The sequence below is a fragment of the Camelus dromedarius genome, chromosome 7, assembly GCF_036321535.1.
Source record: "Camelus dromedarius isolate mCamDro1 chromosome 7, mCamDro1.pat, whole genome shotgun sequence".
NCBI lineage: Eukaryota > Metazoa > Chordata > Mammalia > Artiodactyla > Camelidae > Camelus > Camelus dromedarius.
Window position 1 is genome coordinate 11,470,107 of NC_087442.1, and position 23,270 is coordinate 11,493,376.

Consider the following 23,270-nt stretch of genomic DNA (forward strand, 5'->3'; position numbering starts at 1 on the left):
TGAGAAAGAGACATGGCCACAAAGTTATCTTTGTCCTTGCCTTTTTTCCCCTCTAAATTAAAAAAGTCTCAGTTATAGGCATCAAGTGGTAGAGACAGGTTTGGCAGTGCTTTTATGCAGATAAGAAATGGACAATTTTGACATTTTTTAGATATTTCAATCAAGTTCTCGCTTTGCTTTTAAATCAGTTTTTCCTCAAGCCTGATAATAACTGTTGGAAAATTACGGTACTTGTTACCTGAACTGATTACTAGCATCTATTTTACATTGATTGAAAAGCAGCATTAGCAATACTCCATAGTTACTGTAGTTTCTCCATAGTTACTCTCCATTTTCTGTTAAATTTAAAAAAAAATCAACCTGACAATTTTTATGCAATTCAGGATTGACATTATGGTTCATATATTTTTTAAAAAGCCTAATTGTTCAGGCTGAAATGTTGACATTTATCTTTCAACGTTCATCTTTCTACAGCTTTAGGTAAATAGCTTCCATAAATTGGTAGATATGTTAGAGCTTAGTAAAGCACAGTAGTATTTCTTTATGACTTCTTTAACTCACGATTATCTATTGGCAGCTTAATGTCAGTGATCATGTTTAAGGTACATCTATAAAAACGCAACGTATTTATTTCCTAAAGTATGTAAATTTAACATCCTTAAGGTTATCAGCTCAATGATGTTCATATTCCATAGTTTGATATTTAATAGTTAGATCCTTGGTTATCTTGTGATCTCAGCTCAGAAACAGAACTTCATGATGGAGGATGGAGCTTCTTACCGAGGCAAGGGGATAAACTTGCAACTGAAATGGAATGGGTTAAATCCCGAGCCCAGTGAAGACTCAGCCCCTCTCACACTTAGCGTCTATGCAGCTACCTGCACTTTTGGTGGCTTCCTGCTACCATGGAGCCCAGCAGAGAGAAATGGAGAGAAACCAATAGTCTGGCACCAGGTCCATTCAGGTGCCAGTGTAGGCTTCAAGGAACATGGTAGAAAAAGGGTCATAGACCCTAATAGGTGTCAATGCCTGAGAAGACAAGTATAACCATCGAATTCTGGTCTATGCATTGCATACTCTTAATGATACACCTGTTTATAAATCACAAGAGGGGAGGGTGTATCTCAATGATAGAGTGCGTATGTAGCATGCACAAGGTCCTGGGTTCAATCCCCAGTACCTCCATATAAATATATACCTAATTAGCCCCTGCAAAAATCAATCAATCAATCACAAAGTGTGCTTGACCCTACTCTGTATTGCAAGGCACATGGCTGGTGATTGGAGGGGAGAGAGAGAAACCTGAATGAAGACAAGTTTTTTTAAATGCCAATAGGCAATACAGAGCACTACACACCACTTAATTGCATGGAAGAAATGGCTGCTCCAAAACAGAAGAATGATATGATGGTTTATTCAATTTTTTTAACTTTTAATTTTCTTTTAAAAATTAAGGGAAAAGAAGAAAATAAGGGAGCAAAAAAGCCTACCAGCCATTAAGAGGCTAACGTTATGAATATGACACAACTAGAAGTTCTCAAAAGCTTTTGTGACCAGTGTTATTTTATATCATAGCCGTGTAGATGGGCCTTAAAGCCAAGACCTGTTAGCCTGAAAATTCCCTCTCCTCTGTGCTCATGAAATGGTTTCCAACATAAATTTCTCATTCATTGTTAGTTACATATTTACAAAGAAGAGTGCCACTCATATTTGGCTTTGGACAAGATAAAAACCTTTATTTACAAACATTCTAATCCTTTAAAAAATATGTGCAGAGAAAATGATTTAGATAAAACATGATTTTTAAAAAGTCACAGGAAGCAAAGCCAACTTCTGATAAAAATCGAGGAGAAATTGGTGACCCCTGGAAAGTAAAAAACAGTAATTAACAGTTACAAGAGGATCAAGGCAAATAGACTGAGGGAGAACAAACCGCATCAGATTTCCCTCAAACTCTCTACCCAGGGTTCTTGTTCCAAAAGTTAATAGGCAGCTCAGAAGTCTCAAGTTTTTTAGAGTCTTATTTCTACCCACCCCACATAATGCTGAAGTCATTTACTTAATAAATACAATGTCAGAGAAAGGGTTTGTCTCCACTCAGGGAATACAGTAGGAAAACTACTTGCTCAAAGTGGCTGAGAATTCTTTGAGGAAATAAAATCGTATTACCTGGGATGCACTCTTGAAATCCAGGCCCATTTCTTATTAGCTGTTACCTCAACTCAAAGCAAAATCAAACTCCTTTCTATTCACAGGGAGGGTCCCTGGGATCCTTGGTGGGTAGGCAGGCATCCTCTTAGTCCACAGCCCGCTCCGGGGGCTGCTTCCTTGTCTCCCTTCAGTCCAGAGGCCCGTGCTTTCCCATTGTGCATCGACGGATGTGAGAAGTGAACCAACTGTTGACAGGTGGTGTGAGCAGTATAACGAGAGAGAAGAGAAATGGCTGCCAATTATTATACCTGGGACCACTGCCGCTAGGAAGCCTTAACAGCTGCAGGATCTTGGCTGTAAATGCTAAATTAGGAGTGGCTTTTGAGATTTTGGGGCACTCCCGTTGGTTAGTCTCTCCATTTATAAGGGGAAGATTGACAGGGTCAGTATGTACTTCTGGAATTCTGGAAACTGTAAGGTAAAAGGTGAGTTGCTGTGAAAGGAGTTCTTATGGGGAAGACTGCCCCCAGGTGAAGCTTGAAGACTTGGCGCTCCTTCCTCCCACCAGGCGCTTGCTGCTTCTCGATACTGTGGGGGTCGCAGAGGACCCAGGGACACTGTGGCCTTCCTTGGGGGACTGGGCCTGCTGGGTTTCCTTCAGTTCCCTGGCAGCAAGAGAGAGAAAACATAGGTTACTTGGCCTAGATTAGAGATGGTATTTATGATCCAAACTAACATAGATTTTTCTCTTTTTCAGTTATTTATAGAAACAAGCCTGATCTATACACAGAATAGAATCTTAGCTCCTCTGATTATCTTAAAAAATGGCTGGCACACAGGTGCCACAGCACAGGGCAGGTTCAGTTTCCTGAACCCTACTGATTGTCTTTAAAATTTAAAAAAAAAAATGATAAATGAACAACTCAGCAGGCTCTATGTGAAAGCTACCAGGGTCCACAAAGCAAAGCCCATGGATCAGATCTGACCTGCCACCTGTTTCTGTAAATATGGTCTTACTGGAACTCAGCCATTCCCAGTCATTTATATATTGTTTATGGCTGCTTTCCCATCACTGCAGCAGAGTTAGGTAATTGCAGCAAAGATCATATGATCCATGAAGGGTAAAATATTTACTATCTGGGTCTTCATAGAAAAGTTTGCCAACCCCTGGTCCAGACAGTTTCGAGGTGTCTCCCCCGTCTCTATAATGTGTGCTTACTGCTGGTGATGGCTGGTGACATTCACAGAATGCCCACACCACACCATAAGGAATACTTATATTCCTGTCTCAACATATATAAGTATTTGTATTTTATTTATTAGCAAAACTAGAGCCAAGAAATATTAAGTTTCTTGTTAGGCAAAATTACCTGACTAAATGCATAAAGTCTCCACAACTCATTGCCAAGAAATCACTTGAGGGACCTTTCAGGCTTATCACCCTAAGCTGGATGTGCATCCAAGAAGAAGCTGGACTTCTAAGCTTATTTTAGGCAACGACTATTTTTTCATCTCCTTTTGTATTTTCAAAAGTGCACAGTGTAAGTAATAATTACTTTAATATGCCTTCAGAACCCTGCTCAAACATCACTGCCTGACCTTTATACCAAATCCACCCTGTCTAATTAATTAATTTCCATTCGTTAAATGAAGGAATCCATTAGTAAATAAATGCACACATAAATACAAGCTTACTTGAGTAAGTAATAGGACTGTTTCCTTTGGCTTGGAAAAAGACCTTTTTCTCTAAACCTGTGCCAAGACAAACTCTGCCTGCCCCCAATGTTTAATGGATTTCTAAGAGGTCTCTTCCCCCCTTAACCATGGTTATCTTATATTGGGTGATCATCTACCAGTTACTTACATACCTGTTGTCACTCAGAATCCTGCTAAGTTTTCTTAACTAGTTTTATTTCCTTGAATGCACTTGCATTAACTGGAATTTTCTCTCTCAAGCAGTCTAGTCATAAAGCCTCCAGCCCCTGGTTACAAAGGGCCCAATGCTGCTAGCTCTTTGTGGGCAGGGGTGTATGTGTTATAATGTTGGATTCCGCTTGAATCCGTAGAGAAGACACACCAGACCAGGCATGTCACTCACTATGAGCAGTACACAGATAGATTCTTCCTCATTTCCAACACCCAACATCTACCTTTCCAGGGAGGCTGTCTTGAACTTTTCCAAGTTCAGCTGCTGCTGAAGCTCTTCCGTTTTCCCCAGGGAGGGACAGAGAACTCGACTTTTGGCCAGAGCCGCTGCAGAAGGTCTCTCCTCCGGATCGGGGTGGATCATGTTCTGTTGAGGTAAGCCCAAAAGGGAGAAAAGAGAAGCTTCACTATTGGGAAAAATCTCCCCACCCAAGCCAACTCCAACCCCACTTCTGCTGGTGGATTTTGTGAAACTCTGCTTCTCCTTTGTGCAAAGGGAAGAAATAAATGAAAACTTAGCTCCACCTGGGATGGGAATATAACCCCTGTCTGGTAGCATCAGTCATCCATACCTTTGACCTGTCTTTCAGTATCATATTTTAGAGCTAGTTGAATGATTAACTAGTCTAATGCCTTAATTTTAAACAGGAAGAAACTGATGCCCTAAGATAAAAAGTGGCTTGTCCAAGTTATTGACAGGATCCAAACCAACACCCCAGGTACCCAGCTCCTAGTTCAGCTCACTTTACACCATAACTTCCTCATTTTTCACTTTACTTAAGGATATCCCACCAAGACAGTATTCCTACAGCATCTATCTTCTGGTAGAGGATATCTGCAACCTAAAATGACGGGAATGCAGTTTTTAACAAATACCTAATTATGTACAGCAATTAGCAGTATCAAATAATGACGAAGACACTGACCCTTCCATTTGGGGACCAATGTTCAGAGCCAGCCCCACTACTTACTATGTAGCCTTGACCAAGTCACTTAACTTTGCTGAAACTCAAGTTTCCTGATATTTAGGATAGCAACATCTACCTCCTGGACTGTGGGGAGAATTAAATGAATTAACATATACATATTACCTAGCACAGGGCCAGCACTGAGGTAGTCTGTAAATATCAACTAAATCTAAGAGCAGTTTACACACAGAAATAGGTGATTAGACTGTGAACAAAGGACCACTGTGACGAAGGGTCTGCCTTCCTTCAGGAAAGCAGAAGTGAGGAAGAAGTACAAGTGTGGAACTAAGTTTGAAGTTTTCAGGTAAGCAGTGAAACTCAAGTTTAATCTCCAAGAGAGGAGATATTTCTAAGGCTGTTTTAGGGATTCTAACCAGTCCTGTTCCTTAAGCCATGAAGTAAGTCTTGCATATACATTTTGTTTCTCTAGTATAGTTCTAGGCTTCTCAATAGTGTAGGTATTTTTGTACCTCTCTTTGTTTCAATATAATACCTTCATTTCCTTGTCCCTACGCATCTTAGGTTATAAAGTACAAGTAACACAGGGATTCCTAAAGTAACATTATGCCTTTCTTCCAGTAGCTGCAAATGACTGATGGTATTGTCAGTTCTCCATCCATAGAGTAGCTTATATTTCCCCTATAATACTCAAAATTCAATTTTTTGAATATTACCACCATTACCATTGATAATAGTTAAAACCCTGAAATAGGACATAAAGAACGGGTTTAATTTTGGAGTTAATCAGTTATCAAAAGTGAAATACAAGTCAAGGAACTGCTCTGAGTCTTGGTTTCTTCACAGGGTTGTTAGAAAGGATAAAGGAAAAAATTAAAGTAACAGGATTTTTAAACTCTACCAACAGGATTTCATGATATCCTCAAGTTTCCTAGAGAAGCTTTAATCTGTCCTGTTTTTCTGGGCTCCCTGCTTATGAGTCTTTTTCCCTTCTGTCAGTGGCACTACCAATCTCCCCATTTCCTTTTCTCCACCTCTTGCCATTACACTTAAAGAAATAATTATTTCCATCTTCTCTTCATCTCATAAGAGATACCACCTTGAGTAGATTGTGAAATTCTTCGGAGAGCTCCTGAGGCATGTCGGGAAGGTTACCCTCACGGATGTGATGCCACTCGGCGCCATTGGTGGGTAACGACTCTGCTCCCGCAGCCACTGCAATGGTCAGTCCCAGGGCAAATATGTCTGCTTTGGGAAGGTGCTGATAATTCTTCAAAACAGAAGACAGGAAGGCCAGTTAGTTGGCCAAATGAAGTGAGGCTAGACTAAAATACAACTGGTAAGAGAGGTTCGTTTGAATGCATATGAGTTTAAACAGACACAATGAGCACAGTCCTGTCTGCTGTGGTGAGGGGTCTATTTCTAGAGAAGATGGGGGTCAGAGCATAAACCCACCCGATTCGCGCTGCTGTGCCCTAAGATACCTGAGGCAGAATCTTAGCACCATTCTGCTCTGTCAGGCTTAAAGAGGCCTGATGCATAGATTGGCTGATCACACAAAGGAAAGGCTTCTTTTTTCCCTGACTATCACCCTATAGAAAGTTACATCCTCCCTTGGCCAGACTTCACCATCTTAGAAGGTGAGTGATAACTAAAGGTCATTTCAGTGACCAGAGCTGGTGGTTCTGTCAAAAGGATAGTAGTATGATAAAGATGGGTTGGACCAACAAAGGCTTCCTTCTGACTAGGAAATCCATAAATTTAGGAATTCCAAGAAATACTGGAAACAGTAAAGGACCTTTACAAAAAACAATACAAATATTGATTAAGCCAGCTTTTCTCATGCTTTTTTGGATAAATTTCTCTCCTATCTTTGATTTCCATTCTGAATAGGAAAAGGGATAGTATAAATTTAAATTATAAATATATACATCTAATTTGCTGCACTGTCAACTTTCATTTCAGAGTCAAAGGTTTAATGGATTATAAAATACTCTCTGTTTCCCTAATTTGTACCTCCTGCAAAATCTCATTAGCCAGGAAGCGACTGTCTCCCTCCTCCACCTTGGGTGTGCTTATTGATGTCACATGCCCCAAGTCACCTGAAAAAAGAAAAGAAATAGAGGTCTTTAAAAGCATGTCTTTCTTAAACTGGAATACATGGAGTGGGGTTATCAGCATAAATTTTAGAGCACAGTAGTATATCAGTCAGGTTACAGGACAGACTCACCAATTTTATACATCACATTGGCAGAGAGAAACCAGTCAGCTTCATTTTCAATCTCTTCTGGGACTACAGGAGAGTCGCTTTGCATCTTGTGACAAATGAAGATGTTACCTGGAAAAAAAAAATACAGAATTGTCCTAAGTAATGATTCCTAAGCTTTTTCACCCCAGAGACTCTTTTCTGTAAATTATTATTTCAGCCACCCTCCTTTCCTGTGTGCATTGTAACAAGACTACCAACGTTTCTTTTCTCCCATGAACTCTCTCACACTTCTCAACAGCTCAGTGATTGATAATATATATTTAAGTCAAACTTAACCCTCAAACATACCCCAAACAAAAAATAAGCCAAAACAAAATAGTAACAACATTTCCTGTACTTGACATTAATGAGTGCCAAAACCATTCATTTCTGTTCACTTCGATCAGTGCTGAGTTACAAAGAATACAGCACTAGTTGTAAACAGTCAGGATGTAGCCAGTATGCTGTCACGTTGTCTCTGCAGTAAATTAAGTACTTGTTTTCATACTTTGGCTTCACCATCTGGAAGTTTTTTCTCTCTCTGTCCCCTAGGCTCAGGGAGGGGGAATGGTTAAAGCTGTTTGAAATTGATGCAGAGAGGAATTGATGAAAGGGATTCTACCAGCAAACAGCATCTTTGACAGTTGACAGATACACAGGCACAGATTCTGACAATGGTGGGGGAAGAACTAAATACGGCCAGAGGAGCAGAGGAGAGCTGTACTGACTTGGTTTGATGTCCAGGTGCACCATGCCGGAGCTGTGGATGTACTTAAGCCCAAGGGAGATCTGCAGAAGGATGTCCTTGAGTTTTGGCTCTTGAAAATGATTACCAGACTTTGCATTCTCAGATATCGCAGCCTGTAAGCTCCCACCTGGGAAACAACAACAGGGAGTAGCCCCCTAGAATGAGAGAAGAGCTATGAATCTTGTAGATGAAAGCATAGTAAATATACAGTGAATTCCTCATGAATGACCTCAGTCCAACAAGGCCACTTCAGTGTCAGTGCAGATCATAACATCTGCCCCGTCTATACCAGAGACATGTTGGAAAGCAGAATTACAGGGCCTTTAAGGAGGAAGAGAAAACATCATTTCCTAGGTCTATATGTGGTCCTATCACCTTGAGTGTGCCCCAACTAACATTTTTCAAGTTCTACCTAGTTATCAACCAGAAGGCCAGTCAGGCCTAGTCATATAGCTACTATGGTGTTGATGAACAATTCTGTGTCAGTGTCAAGCTAGTAATTATAGGCCATTAGTAATTTTAATGTAATTGATTCCAAGTTCAATCCATTAAAATATATATCATGAAATAACAACACATAATGATTGCTGACCCAAGGAAAATATGAAAAACCTCAGTATGTACCTAAACCCTATTTGAGCCACAGTATTTATACAACAAATACTTCTCATTATTATCAATAAAAAGATAAGGCCTGGGCTCATCTGACTGCCTGATCTTAGATGCCCCTATCCTAAGGTATTGGAATGCTTTTGAACCTGTTATTTCATTAATTAGCATTTACTAGCAGCCTATTCTGTCAAACTATAGAGTCCTGGGTTTCCATCACCCAGGGTACCACCTGCAGACGGCTCCTGTCATTGCCAGCATGGTGCTTTAGGAGGAAAGCCTGCTCCTGGGCAGCTCTCCTCAAACCACCTTGGTGAGATACACTGCTGGATTCCTTCCTTTAGATAAAAGAAAAGATACTTACCCCCCTTAGCAGGAGGAAAAAAAAACTTAAGAAAAATATATCTATGTTTTCCTGTCTCCTCATGAGGACCGACAGATACTAGAACAAATAAATAGTAGAGGTCTTCTGACAATAAAATACAAAAACAACACCAACAATTCAACAGGATCTTTTGTTCATGTATTTGTCTTCTCACAATCTTGATTTTATGTTGCTACCAACAACGGAAGCCTATTTTTCTGCTAGTGAAGTTGCACTTATTTTGTGGAAAAATATAACCAGCATCATGGTGTTCCAGAGGATACCAGCTTCTGGATGTCCCATCATTTAAACAAATGTGAGAACCACATTCTAGGGGAATCTGCTCCATAAAACCTCAGTGACAAAGATGTCACAAGGAAATCCTGCCTTTAGGGAAAAATTAATCACCCAATCCTGAATCAGTTAGAATCCCAGTTGTGGCAGACTCAACCTACTACTGGAAAACCTTCAGATTTCTGAGTCCGACCCAGAGGTGACTTGTGGGGAACCTTGGCTAGGGTGGTGGAGGAGGAGGGAACTCTTGATGGGCTGAGGGCTCAGGAGGGACAGGAAGGGAAATCAGATGACTGCCAGTCTCTAAGAGTTATCATCTAAGTTACCTAAGTCATCTGACTTACAGTCAGAGTTAAAACTATAACAGTACATGTTCCAGCCTGACTGCTGTGAGAGGCTGGGGGCTGAGGGGTAAGGGTAGGTGTGGAGAAACAGGGCATAAGGATGAAGAGGTGAGAAAGAGCGGAGGGAGGGGACGCAGGGGGCAGGGAGTAGAAGGAATGAGGCACTGGCTGCTCTGTTATCTTCCAGATACATCGGGCTTATTATTCTTAGAGCCACCAGGCAAAGTCTCAACGTGGATTATCCGTAACTACAAAGTATGAGGGCGTGCTTTATTTTCCGTGATCAGTTCACATTTGAAAGGTTGAATGTACGTGAATTACATTTTGATAAATCACTTACATTTTAATTGGCAAAATATCAAGTGAAATTAGTGGACCACCATGATGAACAGACAATGATTCCCCATCATCTATCACATCTAGTCCAGAATCCTCTGCCTGGCTTTCAAGGCCCACTCTCGTCTTCCCACACTTTACCTTGCTGACCCTATTTCCTCTGAATCATCTCAGTTCTGTTAGTCTGCTTACCACCTGCTAGGCCAGACCCATCCCCAATACCATGCTTTTACCCTGCATGCTGTCCCCCCACCTAGACAAAACAACTAGAGTGCCCCCTCTTCTTCCCTAAACTCTAGTAATTCTTCCGTAAGTTCTCATTCAAGTCTTACCTGCTTTATGAGATTTCCCTGGGCTGCGCTAGTAACAAGTAGTGCCGAGTTCTTACTATGTAATGAGAATTGACACTGTGCTAGCATTTGGCACAGATTGTTCCTAATTCTCCAACCACTCCCTTAAGTAAATATTACTGTCTCTTTACTCAGTGAGATTAGGTGACATCCCAGTGATCCTACAACCAGTATGTGACAGAGCTGGGCTGGAACCCAGGTGCCTGACTTTGAAGCGCAGGCCCTTCCCACCACTGTGCTGCCTCTTGCGCACATGCATCCTCTCTGAATGCTTTTTAATCCGTAGTTGGATCATCTGGCTTTGCATCAGATTGTCCCTTGTGTGTTCATTGTAACAGAGCCAATGGAATAAAGCCCACTCTGCAGTATTCTCACCCTAGAGCTTAATACAGTGTCGAGCCTATAGAAGGTATTCAAATATTCGAAAGAATTAGATGATTTGTAATAGATCACTTTGTCTCATTCCTTATGAAAATTTGAAACTTTTACATTGCCCCAATTAAAATTTACATAGCCCACAGGTAAAAATTAATGTTTTGCTTTATTAATTTTTTAATTTGATATAATCCTTGTTAGTAGCTGAATGTCATGGAAATAAAACCAATCTTCTTTATAGAGAGAGGGAAGGAAAAAAAAAGAAAAGGGAGTCTCAGATTATGATAAAAGGAAATTAAGAAGAGAAGATAAAGTCTCAACATCTCAGTCACCAAGTAGAAGGAAAGGGTCCATTTTTTTATCCCAAAGAAACTATTAGGAAAAAGGTTTTGGGGTAAGCTTATTAAAGAAAAAAACTCACAAGGTTCACAGGTAAGGCTATCAGAAAATCAGCCTACAAGGAAACAATAAGGGAGATGCCACATCGTTACTTTGTAGGATGTGTTTCTATGTTTTCTGTGTTTCTAGCATTTCATAATGTTACTACCTTACCTACTCGTAAAATTAATAATACATACAATGAGAAAGCTTTATCACTGATCGCTGTTCTCAAAGCCAGACTAGACGTACATACTCAAGGCTCTCTGGTGGCTACTAAACGGACCCAAAGACTGGCTGTACTATTGCAGAAACTCAGGATGGGCGTCTTTGTTGGGGGTGCGGGGCAAAGGGAATGCCATTATCCAATATCATCATGGACAAATATGGAAGCATCCTAAAATGATGGTAAGTCTCTATTCAATTAGGTAGCACTTTTCTACTTTACCACTGAACATTTTGATGAAAAATATTTCTAAGAAAACAATATATAACGATTGTTACGTCACCACTTAATCATAGATTAGAAACATTAATCATGTATTAGAAATATGTTAATCCAAAGGAACACTCTTTATGATTCAAGTAGCCCAGAAAAAGGTTTTGCTAGTTATGTACAGTTGTGAAGAACCTAGGAGAATATATCTGAGGTCACTAAGTTTCAGTCTCGGCACCACACCTCATGCCCTTACTCTGGTGAGAACAGTCAAATCTCAAAGGTAAGAAGCAGCAAGAAGCATGAACAATCCTCAAATGCAAGAATCCACTTGAAATTAATCAAAAGTTGGCTATATAAGTTTATCACCACCTCCCCCAAAATGGTAGGGACTTTGGCTTACATCTTTTAGAATACCTGGTCAATGGTAAAAGGATCTTTACCATTCAAACCACTAGGGGAAAAGTTATCTAAGTATTAATTAAAGTGTGAAGGAAATGAGAGCTTCTCTGTATCAGCTACACATGACCTTTGAAGAAAATATGTAATACCATAAACCTAAAATTCCTTTTCAACTCAGTTCACTTTCTCTGTCTCTCTGCTTCCAAGCAAAACAAAGAGTACAGACTTTTAGGTATGACTCTGCTACACCTGGCATAAACTACAAGACAGAGGCAAAGATTTTTTTTTTTCCTGAAGACTTAAAAAGTTCATCTCCCTCTCTGTAGATATTAGCCCACACACTTACCATTGCAGTATTCATTCTGAATGATCATGTGGTCATCTTCTGCCCACGCAGAGTAGTAACGTACCACATGGGGGTGATGCCCAAGCACCGCGTGCGCATACACTTCATGCAAAGCCAAATTCCTAAGAGACAGGAAAGCACTGAGGAAGATGAGGCAGGGTAACATACATGCAAGTGCTTTCTCAGAGACAAGATGTGAGGCATTAATAACAATAGCAGAACGTTTATTGCGTGCTCATCGCTTGCTTACTATCTTCTCTCATTTAACTTTGTAAGTCCTCAGTATGATGAGGTGGCAAGGATGAAGGGTTTAGAAAGTTCAGTGACTGGCCCAAAGTCAAGCTGGTGATAGTAGACCTAAGACCAGAACCTTGGTCATCGTGGACCACAGTCCATGGTTTTTGGATTGAACATGGCATATGGAAAGAGGAGTGTGTGAAAACTACCTCAGCAGCTTTGGTTCTTATTTTCACTGATTACGATCTAAAAAATCTTGGTGGGCTTGACAAAAGAACTACCGTAGACTCGATTGTGTATATCCTGATGGGCCCCCTACCTTCCCTGTGAAGGCTACACAGTCATTAGCCAGTACTAAACTTGGTCAATAGGATATACTCACAGGAACGGTCTTGGGAAGAGACAGTCATTATAGAACAGGAAACCCAACACCAAAAAGGCAAAATATAGTACTTGATCAATTTCAGTGTAAAAATGAAGCATTCCGAAGTCGAATTTCAGATTCAGCATTGTAGTGTTACATCCCCAGAATTCATAAAAAGCATTGGCCAAATCTGAAAATACTTGTTTTCCTTGTGAAAAGGAAGAACTTTTGAACAATTAGTTCTAGGAATGAAATTTAAATTTGTTCATTTTTCCTTGCTTGTATTCTTTGAAACTTGGCAATTGAATTCACTGTTAATACAAAGTAGAGATTACCAATGAGTTAACTTCCTACTTGGCAATATTTCTGATGAACTAAACAGGCACCAGAAGATCATCCCATAAATCTATTCATTTAAAAAAGCAGTAAGACCAATCGTTAAAGCCACAAGAACTGCAAACAAACAAACCCACAACATGATTCCAAATGCTCATGGTATACTTCAGGAAATAGCTTATCTCTGATTTGGACAATTCAGAAAGGTTATGAGTGTGAGCCAACATACACTGGGGGAGGTGATTTTATAAAAAGTAGCAAGCGGTGTGTTTTTAGTGGCATCAGTGCTATTTTTCAAAATATTTTGACAGACCCGAGTTGTACTTCTAATACATTTCAAAGATACTCACTCATCTGATAGTCCTGCAAAAGGTTTTGTGGAGCGTTTTATTGCATAAACACATCCATCCAGCCTCTTTATGCACTTGTAGACTGTGCCAAATTCCCCAACCCCAATTTTTTCTACCTCCAAGAATTCTTTTTCATAGCGGGAAGCCATGTTGGTTTCTCGAAGAACACATCTCTGAAATATTTGAATGAAAAGTTAAACAAATTCTTCCTAACATATGTTGAGCAATAAAATTAAGGCATATTATATTCCTAAATTTCTCTAAGTTTTCATAAAGACTTTTGAGGCAAATCCACTGGATTCTGTCTGTCTCAATATTCATGGTAGCAAGACCCCCCCCCACCCCGAGTTTCTGACTACCTTTTCTGTGCTTTCTATAACCTTCCATACAAATCTGTACTCTTCTTTCCTATGTGTTCCTAGAAACAACATATCTATTCACAGCCAGCACTGCTGTCCTCTGCTAAAGGGGTGGGTGAGCTCCTGGTGGCGGATGTTTAAAAAAAGAAGAACATCTCGCTTTGACTCTCATCTACTTGTCTCACAGTCTGGCTGCTACTGTTTTTGTATCAAGTTGAATAAACATACTATGTTCAGCTTGCTTCCCCCAGAAGCTAGTCCAGAGAGCAAAACTGTCAAATTCTTACATCAGAATGTATGCTCCCACTCCCCCTACTGGCCAACTAGCAACATCAGTCGTTGCTCTGCTAGTAAATAACTCCAGCAAATCACTGACCTCCTTTAACAGTTTTTTCATTTGTAAGATGAGGATCATAGCAACTATGCCTCAGGGTCCTTTCAAATATTACATGAGAATTATATATATTACAAATACATACATTATCAGTAAATGGTAGCTGTAATAACAAAAATCACCGTAGATTTATATGAATCTCAAGCCAACCTGATTTGTCTCTGAAATCTTCTGTTCCTAATGTCCCCATTAGCAAGAATTTTTTTCATCTAAGGGTTTAAAAAGTCTTGACTCTTGCTAGCTCTTCATTTTCAACAGCCAATTCCAATCAGTCTTCATCAACAAGATCTGTAATTTTCCTTGCTCTTCTCCAGTCTCAAGCTCTGTTTCTTTCACATCTGGATTTGCTACAGCTAACAGCCCTGTCTCCATCTCCTCTAACAGTGAGATTATTTTTGAAAAAATAATGCTGTAGGATCAGACAAACCTAATTATTTCCCATGAGGAATCCACACTTCTGATCAGAGGCCTGAAGTTTCGGGTGGGGCATCCTCGTCTCAGACACCACGTGAGCCAGCTCACCATCCACATCGCTCCCCCTCCCCCCCCACCCCTCCCCGGTGTGCACCGAGTACTGTAATGTCATGAAAACATGCCTATGTCCAAACATCTTTATGGCAACTTAATATCCCACTGACTTTATAGTTTACTTGGCTGTTCTTCTATTATTGGATATTGACTACTCCCCACCCACCCCCCTTTTTTTTTTACTAGTACAGTTAAGACTGCAACACACATCTCTGGTGGTACTGTTTACAGCTTTATTTTCTTAGTTCAGATGATCAAATGAGGGATCCTAGGTCAAAGATTGTGACCATTATAAAAATCAATAGACACTGGCACATTTAACAGCTAAAATTTTACATATTAACCACTGGCTTTATGCCAGATTTCTCACTTTGGGTTTTTTTTTTTTTAAATTTTTGGACCTTAAATATCTTGATTTTCCCTTCACTGAGAAGTTCCCCAGGAGTACAGAATTTTCCCCCAGATCAAAGATAGAAGCAGTAGCTTTTAATTTAAGAATACTCCAAGGAGATGATTCAGCAATACACATATTAGACACTGTCTGTAAAGTGCCAACGATCTAAGAATGTAGACCCTGATGAGAGTCCAGGTGAATTCATCTGCAAGCATGTTTACTACAAGCGTGCAGGAGGTTGTGGGGGAGGGAATGGGAGGGAGAAGGGAGGGAGGAAGGGACCAGGATGAAATGACTATGTAATGACAACTGGGCCAAAGAACTGTGCTTACCTTGGCAGGCAGCCCTTGTTCTACCTTGCCTTCTTCTGGACCAGCTTCCTCACTTGAAAAAAGAAAAGTGATATCAATGTATGATTAGCACTTATCGAGCCTGAACTAGCCAGGTTTGGGGGCTGTACAAGTAAATAATTCCTTCCCCTCTTCAATTTATATTTGGGGACAGGGATCAGCAGAAATGTTCAATATAAGAACTCAGGACAGAATAAAAGCAAGGTCCAAGGGATACCATAGCCAGCATCCAATTAATTATTTCAAGAGTAAAAAAGCCTTTCCCAAAAGAGAGTATATGTAAGCCAAGATTCCAAGAATGGGTAGGAACCAGCTAAGGGAAAAGAACAGGTTTCAGGCAAATAGAACAACATATGCTGAAACATGGAGGCAAGAGAGCACACAGAACATATGTGAAAACATCAGGGCTCTCACCGCCACCCTGAAACCCGCGTCCCCCAGAGCCTGGCCCGGCTTAGGTTTACAGGCAGACTGTATGTACAGCAGAGTGTGCTCTAATCCTGGAGGAGGTGTTTTTAATTACATCTCAACAAGCTGAAGTCTCTGACAGGCATCCTCTTTGGCATGAGAGGTTGCATTCTGGATCTTTAAGGGAAGATTTCAGTTTCTAGATCAGCCAGCCAGACTTTTCTTCTGGAGAAAGAAATGGCAAATGGAGGCTGCTACACTCATGCAAATAAATTGATGCAAGATACTTGTGGCTTAAATTTAATACTATATTATAATACTTTATGAAATACTTTATAAAACAAAAACATAGTAAATAAGAAGGGAAAAATACCCTCTCAGAATCAGTAAGTGGTTTTACAAAAGTGTCATCGCTTTCATGGCCAGGAATTTGTATCAGCAGTCTTTCCCTGCTAGCTTCAGTGAGAAGTGAAGCCATTAATTCTGATGGTATTCAAAGAGTCCTAAAAAGCTAAAACCAATGGAATACTCAGTAACAAAAGTAGACCAGTGTCCTTGTGCTGAAGTCCTGTTTACATAAGATCCAGGAAATAATATTGAGAAAACCCACTCTAGCCACAAGGCTGATCAATACATAGTCATTGATTCCAAAAGAAACAACTTAACCACATTAAGTGTTCCACAGGCATTTAGATTGTTAGCTGAGCATGTATTTACTAAATGCATATGAGCATAAATGACTGGCCCATTTTAGAGGCACTTCTATTAAAAAAAAAAAGCCGTATTGAAGATACAGTACAGAAATGTCTGAGTAATCGGCACACCCCTTATTTAGGCAATTTCCACCATTTAGTGGCCTCTGTGGACGAGTGCGGTTGGTTGTACATTTTTTAGCACCTCCGAAAGCAATACTCTTTTTCTCTTCAGCCAACCTTCCATCACCTGCAGAGAAGTTCAAATCCTTACTCTGTTGTGCTCATCACCAGTCATACAACTAGACTCAAAATAACAATATATGCCCCCCCCCAAAAAAGCAATATACTCTCTGAAGTGTGAACTACACCTTCCCCAATTGCTAGCCTTGTATTAACCAGAGGGGCCCCCTTGAATGCAATTCCATAGCCCGTTCAACTTTCTAATTAAAGTCAGATCTGCTGCTTACTCTGCCCTGTTCTTTCACAGAGAAGGCATTTCACATATACTTCAAAGTGAAAAGATGTTGGGATCTCTGTGACAGAGCAGGTTAAAGTCAACACTGCCCTTCAGGAAGGAGAGAATATATAAACATGATGTCAGTTTCCTTCAAAGAGAGTTCTTGTTCCTGATCGTCAACTCTCTCCCTTCCACTTGACCATTGTAAGACCAGTTCTCAAAAACCATAGCCACAGTACACTTACACATCGCCTCGGGCTTTCCTCTTGCCATTGGATTTAAGGAATTGTTTTCTATAGGACTCCGGGGTGAAGGGATTAATGTTGACCAGAGCCAGTGAGGTCATCTCATCAGTGAAGGGACCAGGTATGAGCCTCAAATGCTTAGAGCTTCGGGAGGGGAGCTTCCCTGTTGAAGAAATCACCGGCTGGCTCACCTGGCCCTGAATGAGGATGACAAAAGGCAAATCAGGATGGAGTTAGCTTTAAAAAAAAAAAAAAGGTTCTGTATTAGTTAGCTAGTTAATATTTGAGCCAAAGAATGCTATTGCTGAAAGGGCCCTTAGAGGTTATCAGGTTCAGTGCAAACTAGTTGCGTCGTAAGTGGTCCTCCTAGGAAAAATACAGATTTTTAGTCTACCTCTAGATATTTTAATTCTGGGATCAAGCTGATTCAGGAATCTGTACTTTTGTTAAGCTCCACCTCCTTCCCCTGGTCAATTCTAGTACCTAGCCAGCTATGAAACCACCAATTCTAGTCCTACCTCTAAACTTCTTAAAGACAACATTTAAGCTTAGAAAAATGAAAAAGATCTGGTCCTTTTGTTTTCAGAATGTCTACTTTAATTTCCCCTCAGTTATTTACCCAAGTATTTGCTTGGTGCCTACTAAGTGGCAGGTGCTGGGCTAGATGCTGAAGATGGCAGAAGTGAATTCAGCTCTTAAGGAATACACAGTCCATTAGTTAGCAGTTCATTGACGTTTCAGAAATAAACACTTTGTAAGGGAAAGATTTCATAGACTATCTAAACATGGAGGAAGTTTCCGATTCCACTCAAAATGTAGCACCAGCTGGGAAGAGCTCCACGAAGTGGGGTAAAGAGACTTAAAAGTAGTACTCTAAGCCCTTAAGATGCAAAGCTTTGCAGTAGCTGAAACTTACATACCAATACATAGGAAAATGTGCAGGACTTACCACTCCACATGGGGTACAGTAAGAGAACATAGGCCTGAAACCTAACCAGAACTAAATCAAATGACAGAGGGGAGAAATCAAAGACAAAGAATTCCGATGAGACAGCAGAATGCTATTATGACCTAAGTGTCGGAGGCCAGAGGAACAGCTGTGTTATAGATTTTCAAAAGTCATAGACACAGAAGCCGTGATATAACCTCATTGTATAGTCATTGTCCTGTGAGGCTCTTTCTAAAAGAATTCTGCTGTTTTGATCATCTCTGCCCATGATGTCTGAGTGCAGAAGCTCGATTACAACATGATTCACTACATAAAAAGGTAATTAAAGAATGTGAAGCTACAAAGAACTTACTATACTCACTAAATGATAGAAACAGAAATGAAGCTATACAGTACACATAGTAACCTAACATTTTCTTAAGTGAAGAAAAATATGTCACTGACACAGTCGAGAATTTTGACAAGGGTTTTACATATGTCTCAGAGTTCAAAGGGTAAATGACCCTGGGGCCGTCATCGGACAAAATCATCCGTGACACACAATTTTCCCATAAGCTTATTATAAGGGTTGAGTACCTTAAACTCAATGTAAGTATATCATTAAGGGTTGAACTCAAAAGAAGTAAAACTATACTGCATAATATTTCTCAGTTGTCAATGTGATTCAGGAAATGAATTTAGAATTATAGTAAAGTATTTTCTGAAGCATTTTTTTGTGATGCTGATTATCATATGGAAAGTGAAATGCATCTGTCACATATGAAACAGTGGGGCAGCCCCACCTGGTTCCAACTGCCATAGTTCAAGGACAACAAAGACGGCCTAGTAAATTTTCAGGTAAGAGGAAGGAAAAGTATTCCTATCAGGACAAACAATATCAGAATTACCAGTCTATAAATGAGAAGACTGATCGATTTTGTGAGCTCCACTTACAATATAACGACAGATATTATATTGATACGGATTTTATTGCCAGAATGATAGAATTATAAGCAATCCTTTTGAAATCTATAAGAACATAGTTTGCAACAAGATTTATGAAAGAAAGTTCTACCTGGAAGTAAAGCAGATTGACAGTTGCTGGAAAGATGACCAGATTGAGAATATAAACGTGTTCCAGAGAGGGTGGCTAATTCTCTAAGTCACTGCTCTATCATAGATGATTAACAGAAAAGATACAAAATTTGGGGAATAGCTCCTTGACTTCCGAAGATGATGAGAGGAGAAGGTGGCAACCTCTTACAACATCATAGGGACTGGGAAGACTGGCCCAGTTGGTACAATTAGTCCCCTGATGCTTGAATCCCCTGCTACAACATTCCTACCAAGTGGTCAGCAACTAGCTTTCAATGACTTAGCCATGGGTGCCTTACTGCCCTCTAAGGAAGCTCTTCTATCTCTAGATAATCCTGCTGGGAGATCCCTATGATGACTTAGAGCCATTTCACATCATTTCTGGTCCTATCCTTTGGGTGAGGCTGAGCTAAGCTAGTCCTCCTTTCCTCTGCATGCTTGTCTCTAGCATAACATCATCAATTATCATGGCCCTGGTCTCTCTCCTCTGACCCTGATCCAAACTACATTATTCATAAAGTGTGTACCTTCCCAGTTTTATTTCCAGTTACTCTCCCAAGCTCTATTCTCTTTCTCTCCCTCAAATCTTGGCATTTCCAGGATTCCTACCTTGGACCACTTCTCTTCTCACTCTGGCACTCAGGCTACAGGAGCTTATACATGTACTTCAACAACTTCGTAAATGCTGGTTGTATCCAAATACAGATCTCCAACTTTGGTTGTTTTCCTCACTGAAGGACCATTTCTCCAATGATCTACACCACATCTCTTTCTCCAAACCTGTACCACCTCTAATGTCACCTACCTTGACTCAAGGTACCATCTACTCAGACAAGCAAGAAGCCTCATAGCATGCTAGATCCCGCCTCTTCCCTGAACCCGTCCATCAAGTTAGTTACCAACTCCTAAACATCTCTCACCTTGTCACTGTCCACCATTCGTTTAGGCCCTTCTCTCTTCTCAGCAGATCTGTGAGGACTACTGCCCTGCCTCCATGGTCTCTCCCACTCCATTCCATCCTTCACATGAAGGTCGTGATTTTTCAAAAATGACTCTGATCAAAATGATTTAATGATTCTGTCCCCACTTTCAGGACAAAAGCTCAATCGAGCTCTTGCCTCCCTACTTTGGCCTCACTACCTGCACTCTCTTACAGACAGACGCCCGCCACTCCGAATAACATGCAGTTTTCCAAGTGTGGCATGATCCTTCCCCTCCATAACTTGGTAGGTGCTTTTCCCTTGACCTTGAGTTCTCATTCCTTTCTTCTTTGCCTGGCAAACTCCAACTCATCCTATAAGACTGACTCTCAAACATTACTTTCTTTAGAAAGTTTTCTCAGATATCTTAAGACTCATTTCCCAATTATTTCTCATCATGCTCTACCACTCCTCTAGCATAGCTGATCGGAACTTTATTGTTGTTTATCTTTATTCATTTTGTAGGTGCTCTCTGCGGGAGTAAATGATTTGTCAGCAGAACTTCTGCTAGCATATCAAGCTGTCAGGTTTGAAATGGGTGGATGAAATATACATGCCACGCCATGTTTTCTTGCCTATGTACTCTTGCTCAGAACCACATTCTCTGAGCCCATGTGCCCCCTTATTTCCATATATTAAAACTATACCAACTTTCATTGCCCTTCAGATGCTTCCTTCACCATCATTTCTTTCCTGATCACCCCACTGAGAAGCAGTCCACCCTGAGAACTCTGGCCATCTTGAAGCACCTATCACATAGTGTCCATAGGCACATCTCCTCTCCCAGAGACTGCTTTGTGCTCTCAAAAAATAAATGAATCATTGATTGCTTACTAGGACCATTGAAGAACACACAGATGGCCACATGAACATATTAAAAAGTAGTTTGTCTGTAATTCAGACAAGAAGCTTAGTGTTTCCTGTAGATGTGGTGCCCATACTCAGCAGGTCCAAAAGAGACCTGCTGGCATCGCCTGGGCTGCAGTCAGAAGCACAGATGTTACTTTGATGATCTGAAGTACCTCAAGCTGAGCCAGCAGAAAGCAGAGCTGATTCCAGTCCTGAGATTCACACATCACGGCACTGGTCTACCAGAGGTAACCCTGCCCCAACCTTGACTTTCATAGCATGAATGACATAGTAGGAAACCAATCACAGCAAGACCACAGGAATATGCTTACTTGGGCCCTTTGCCTGTTGGCCATCCTTGGCTTATACAGTAGAGTCAACAAGTTACCTCTTCGCTCACATGTAAGGAAAGAGATTGTGCCTTACTAGACCAGGGACAGGAGAGGACTTCCTCCTGGAAAGAGCAGCAGCAAAGAGATAGAAATATGTTCAAACAGTGAATGTGAACAGTCTTATATTCGGAAATACTAGTAAATAATAACATAAAAATAGAGCCAGTTGGCATAATGGAAAGAACAAGAAACTAAGCCTAAAAGATCATGTTTCTAGTCCTTTCTCCGCCATTGGCCAAGGGACATGCCAGTTTCTCTCCCAAGACCTTGGTTTTCTCCTAGGTAGAGTACACAGGTTGGGCTGTAGGTCTCACTGTTTCTTCCAGTACAAGTATTCTTTAACTGGGAGATTTTACCCCACCCAAAATGTATCTGGGGCCCACACCAATGGTTTTGAGGAGACAGTTGGCAAGACCTTTAATTCTGATTTCTAGTAACCTTAAACTCATCTTCATTTTCACCAACAAGCAGATCATTGAAGCTATGTTCAGCCCATGAAACAAATCTCTCCTCCACACAAAAGGCCTGCGTCCTCGTTCTCCGTCACTGAACTGGAGGAACACAGGCCTCTGAGACCTGCTCCTTCCTCCCCGACAAGGTACTTACTTTGGGAGTGAAGGGACTCTCGCAGGGTGGCGGCTTGCTCTTGTCTGGCGGTGCTGGTGTCTCAGGACGTGTGCGGGAGTGTGACACCGGAGTCCTCAACCCCTGATCTGGACTCTCGTGTTTTTCCCGAGGTGTGTTGAGGTCACATACGTGACTACTGGGGGTCCGGGGAGGTGTCACCTTTGTGTCTGAATCCTGAACTTGAGGCCTCTCTGGGGTTTGGCTCTGGGCCCCCTCGCTCTCCTGTGCTTCCTTCTGCCCTTGGTTCTCTTGCTCTTCTTCACAACAGGAAAAGTTTAATTTCTGCTTTGGTTCTTGGTTATCACTGTTATCCCCCATCTCAGCCAGAGAGTTTTACAACATAGGCAAGAAGGCCTGTCGGAAGGGAACAGGAGAGAGCAGCCGACGTCAGGAGGAGAAGAGCAGGTAAGCAGGCAACGTCAGCCTGGCTTTTCTCCTGCCAGCTAGCAGCTAGGTGGAGACACACCCTGGTTTTCTCACTTAAGTAGCGCATGTCCGGAAGATCCCAGCTTTCCCTTATTTCCATTCCGATTAAAGAAAGCTCCAGTAACTCTTGGGCCATTAAATCCAATTTATGTATAGAACTCTTCTGGATGTCCCGCAGTCTCCCTGAACCCACGTGCTACAAACTACTAGTGAGACAGCTGGATTCGTTAATTTAGTGTGGCTTTAAAAATACACATTAGCCACGCTGGGAACAGGCTCATTATTGGAGAGAAATTTTTTTCACCCTTTTACACCTACCACTCAGAAACCTCGCCCTCTCCTCGCCTCCACTTCCCACCCCCACAGCCAGTGGCTAGCAGCAGTCTTTGGAATTCAGCATCACCTGCATATCGTAATGATCCTTCAAGAGCACCGGACACGTCTCGGCTGGAGTGCATCGCCCTAAAAGAGACACACCTGAGACCTTCGCCAGGCACACTTTTCCTATTTCAGGCACCCTCCGCCCACCCCCAGGTATTAGCAGTTAAAGCTTTTCAGGAATGGGATACAGTTTTACTCTGAAAAGAAGAAAGGTAGAAAGATCAGCAACACACAGAAGTGAT

General features: G+C 41.1%; 1 protein-coding gene and 1 long non-coding RNA gene across 2 annotated transcripts in view; one reads left to right on the forward strand and one right to left on the reverse strand.

Annotated features, from left to right (window-relative positions):
* The window catches only part of LOC135321657 (uncharacterized), a 29,306-nt gene that overhangs the window by 2,588 nt on the left and 3,448 nt on the right, over nucleotides 1-23,270 (forward strand). The window contains exons 2-6 of the long non-coding RNA XR_010381573.1: nucleotides 4,310-4,452; nucleotides 20,530-20,599; nucleotides 20,819-21,450; nucleotides 22,063-22,192; nucleotides 22,490-23,181. This is a non-coding gene — a long non-coding RNA (uncharacterized LOC135321657). The remainder of the gene's footprint in view (nucleotides 1-4,309; nucleotides 4,453-20,529; nucleotides 20,600-20,818; nucleotides 21,451-22,062; nucleotides 22,193-22,489; nucleotides 23,182-23,270) is intronic.
* Nucleotides 1,720-22,539, reverse strand: WEE2 (WEE2 oocyte meiosis inhibiting kinase). The gene is made up of 11 exons (XM_010989847.3): nucleotides 22,201-22,539; nucleotides 17,351-17,547; nucleotides 15,528-15,579; nucleotides 13,521-13,693; nucleotides 12,234-12,355; nucleotides 7,980-8,126; nucleotides 7,234-7,341; nucleotides 7,020-7,105; nucleotides 6,103-6,273; nucleotides 4,302-4,444; nucleotides 1,720-2,816 (listed from the first exon to the last, which is right to left on the reverse strand). Exons 1-11 carry the CDS (start codon nucleotides 22,537-22,539, stop codon nucleotides 2,660-2,662), a joined length of 1,695 nt encoding a protein of 564 aa, XP_010988149.3. The 3' UTR covers nucleotides 1,720-2,659.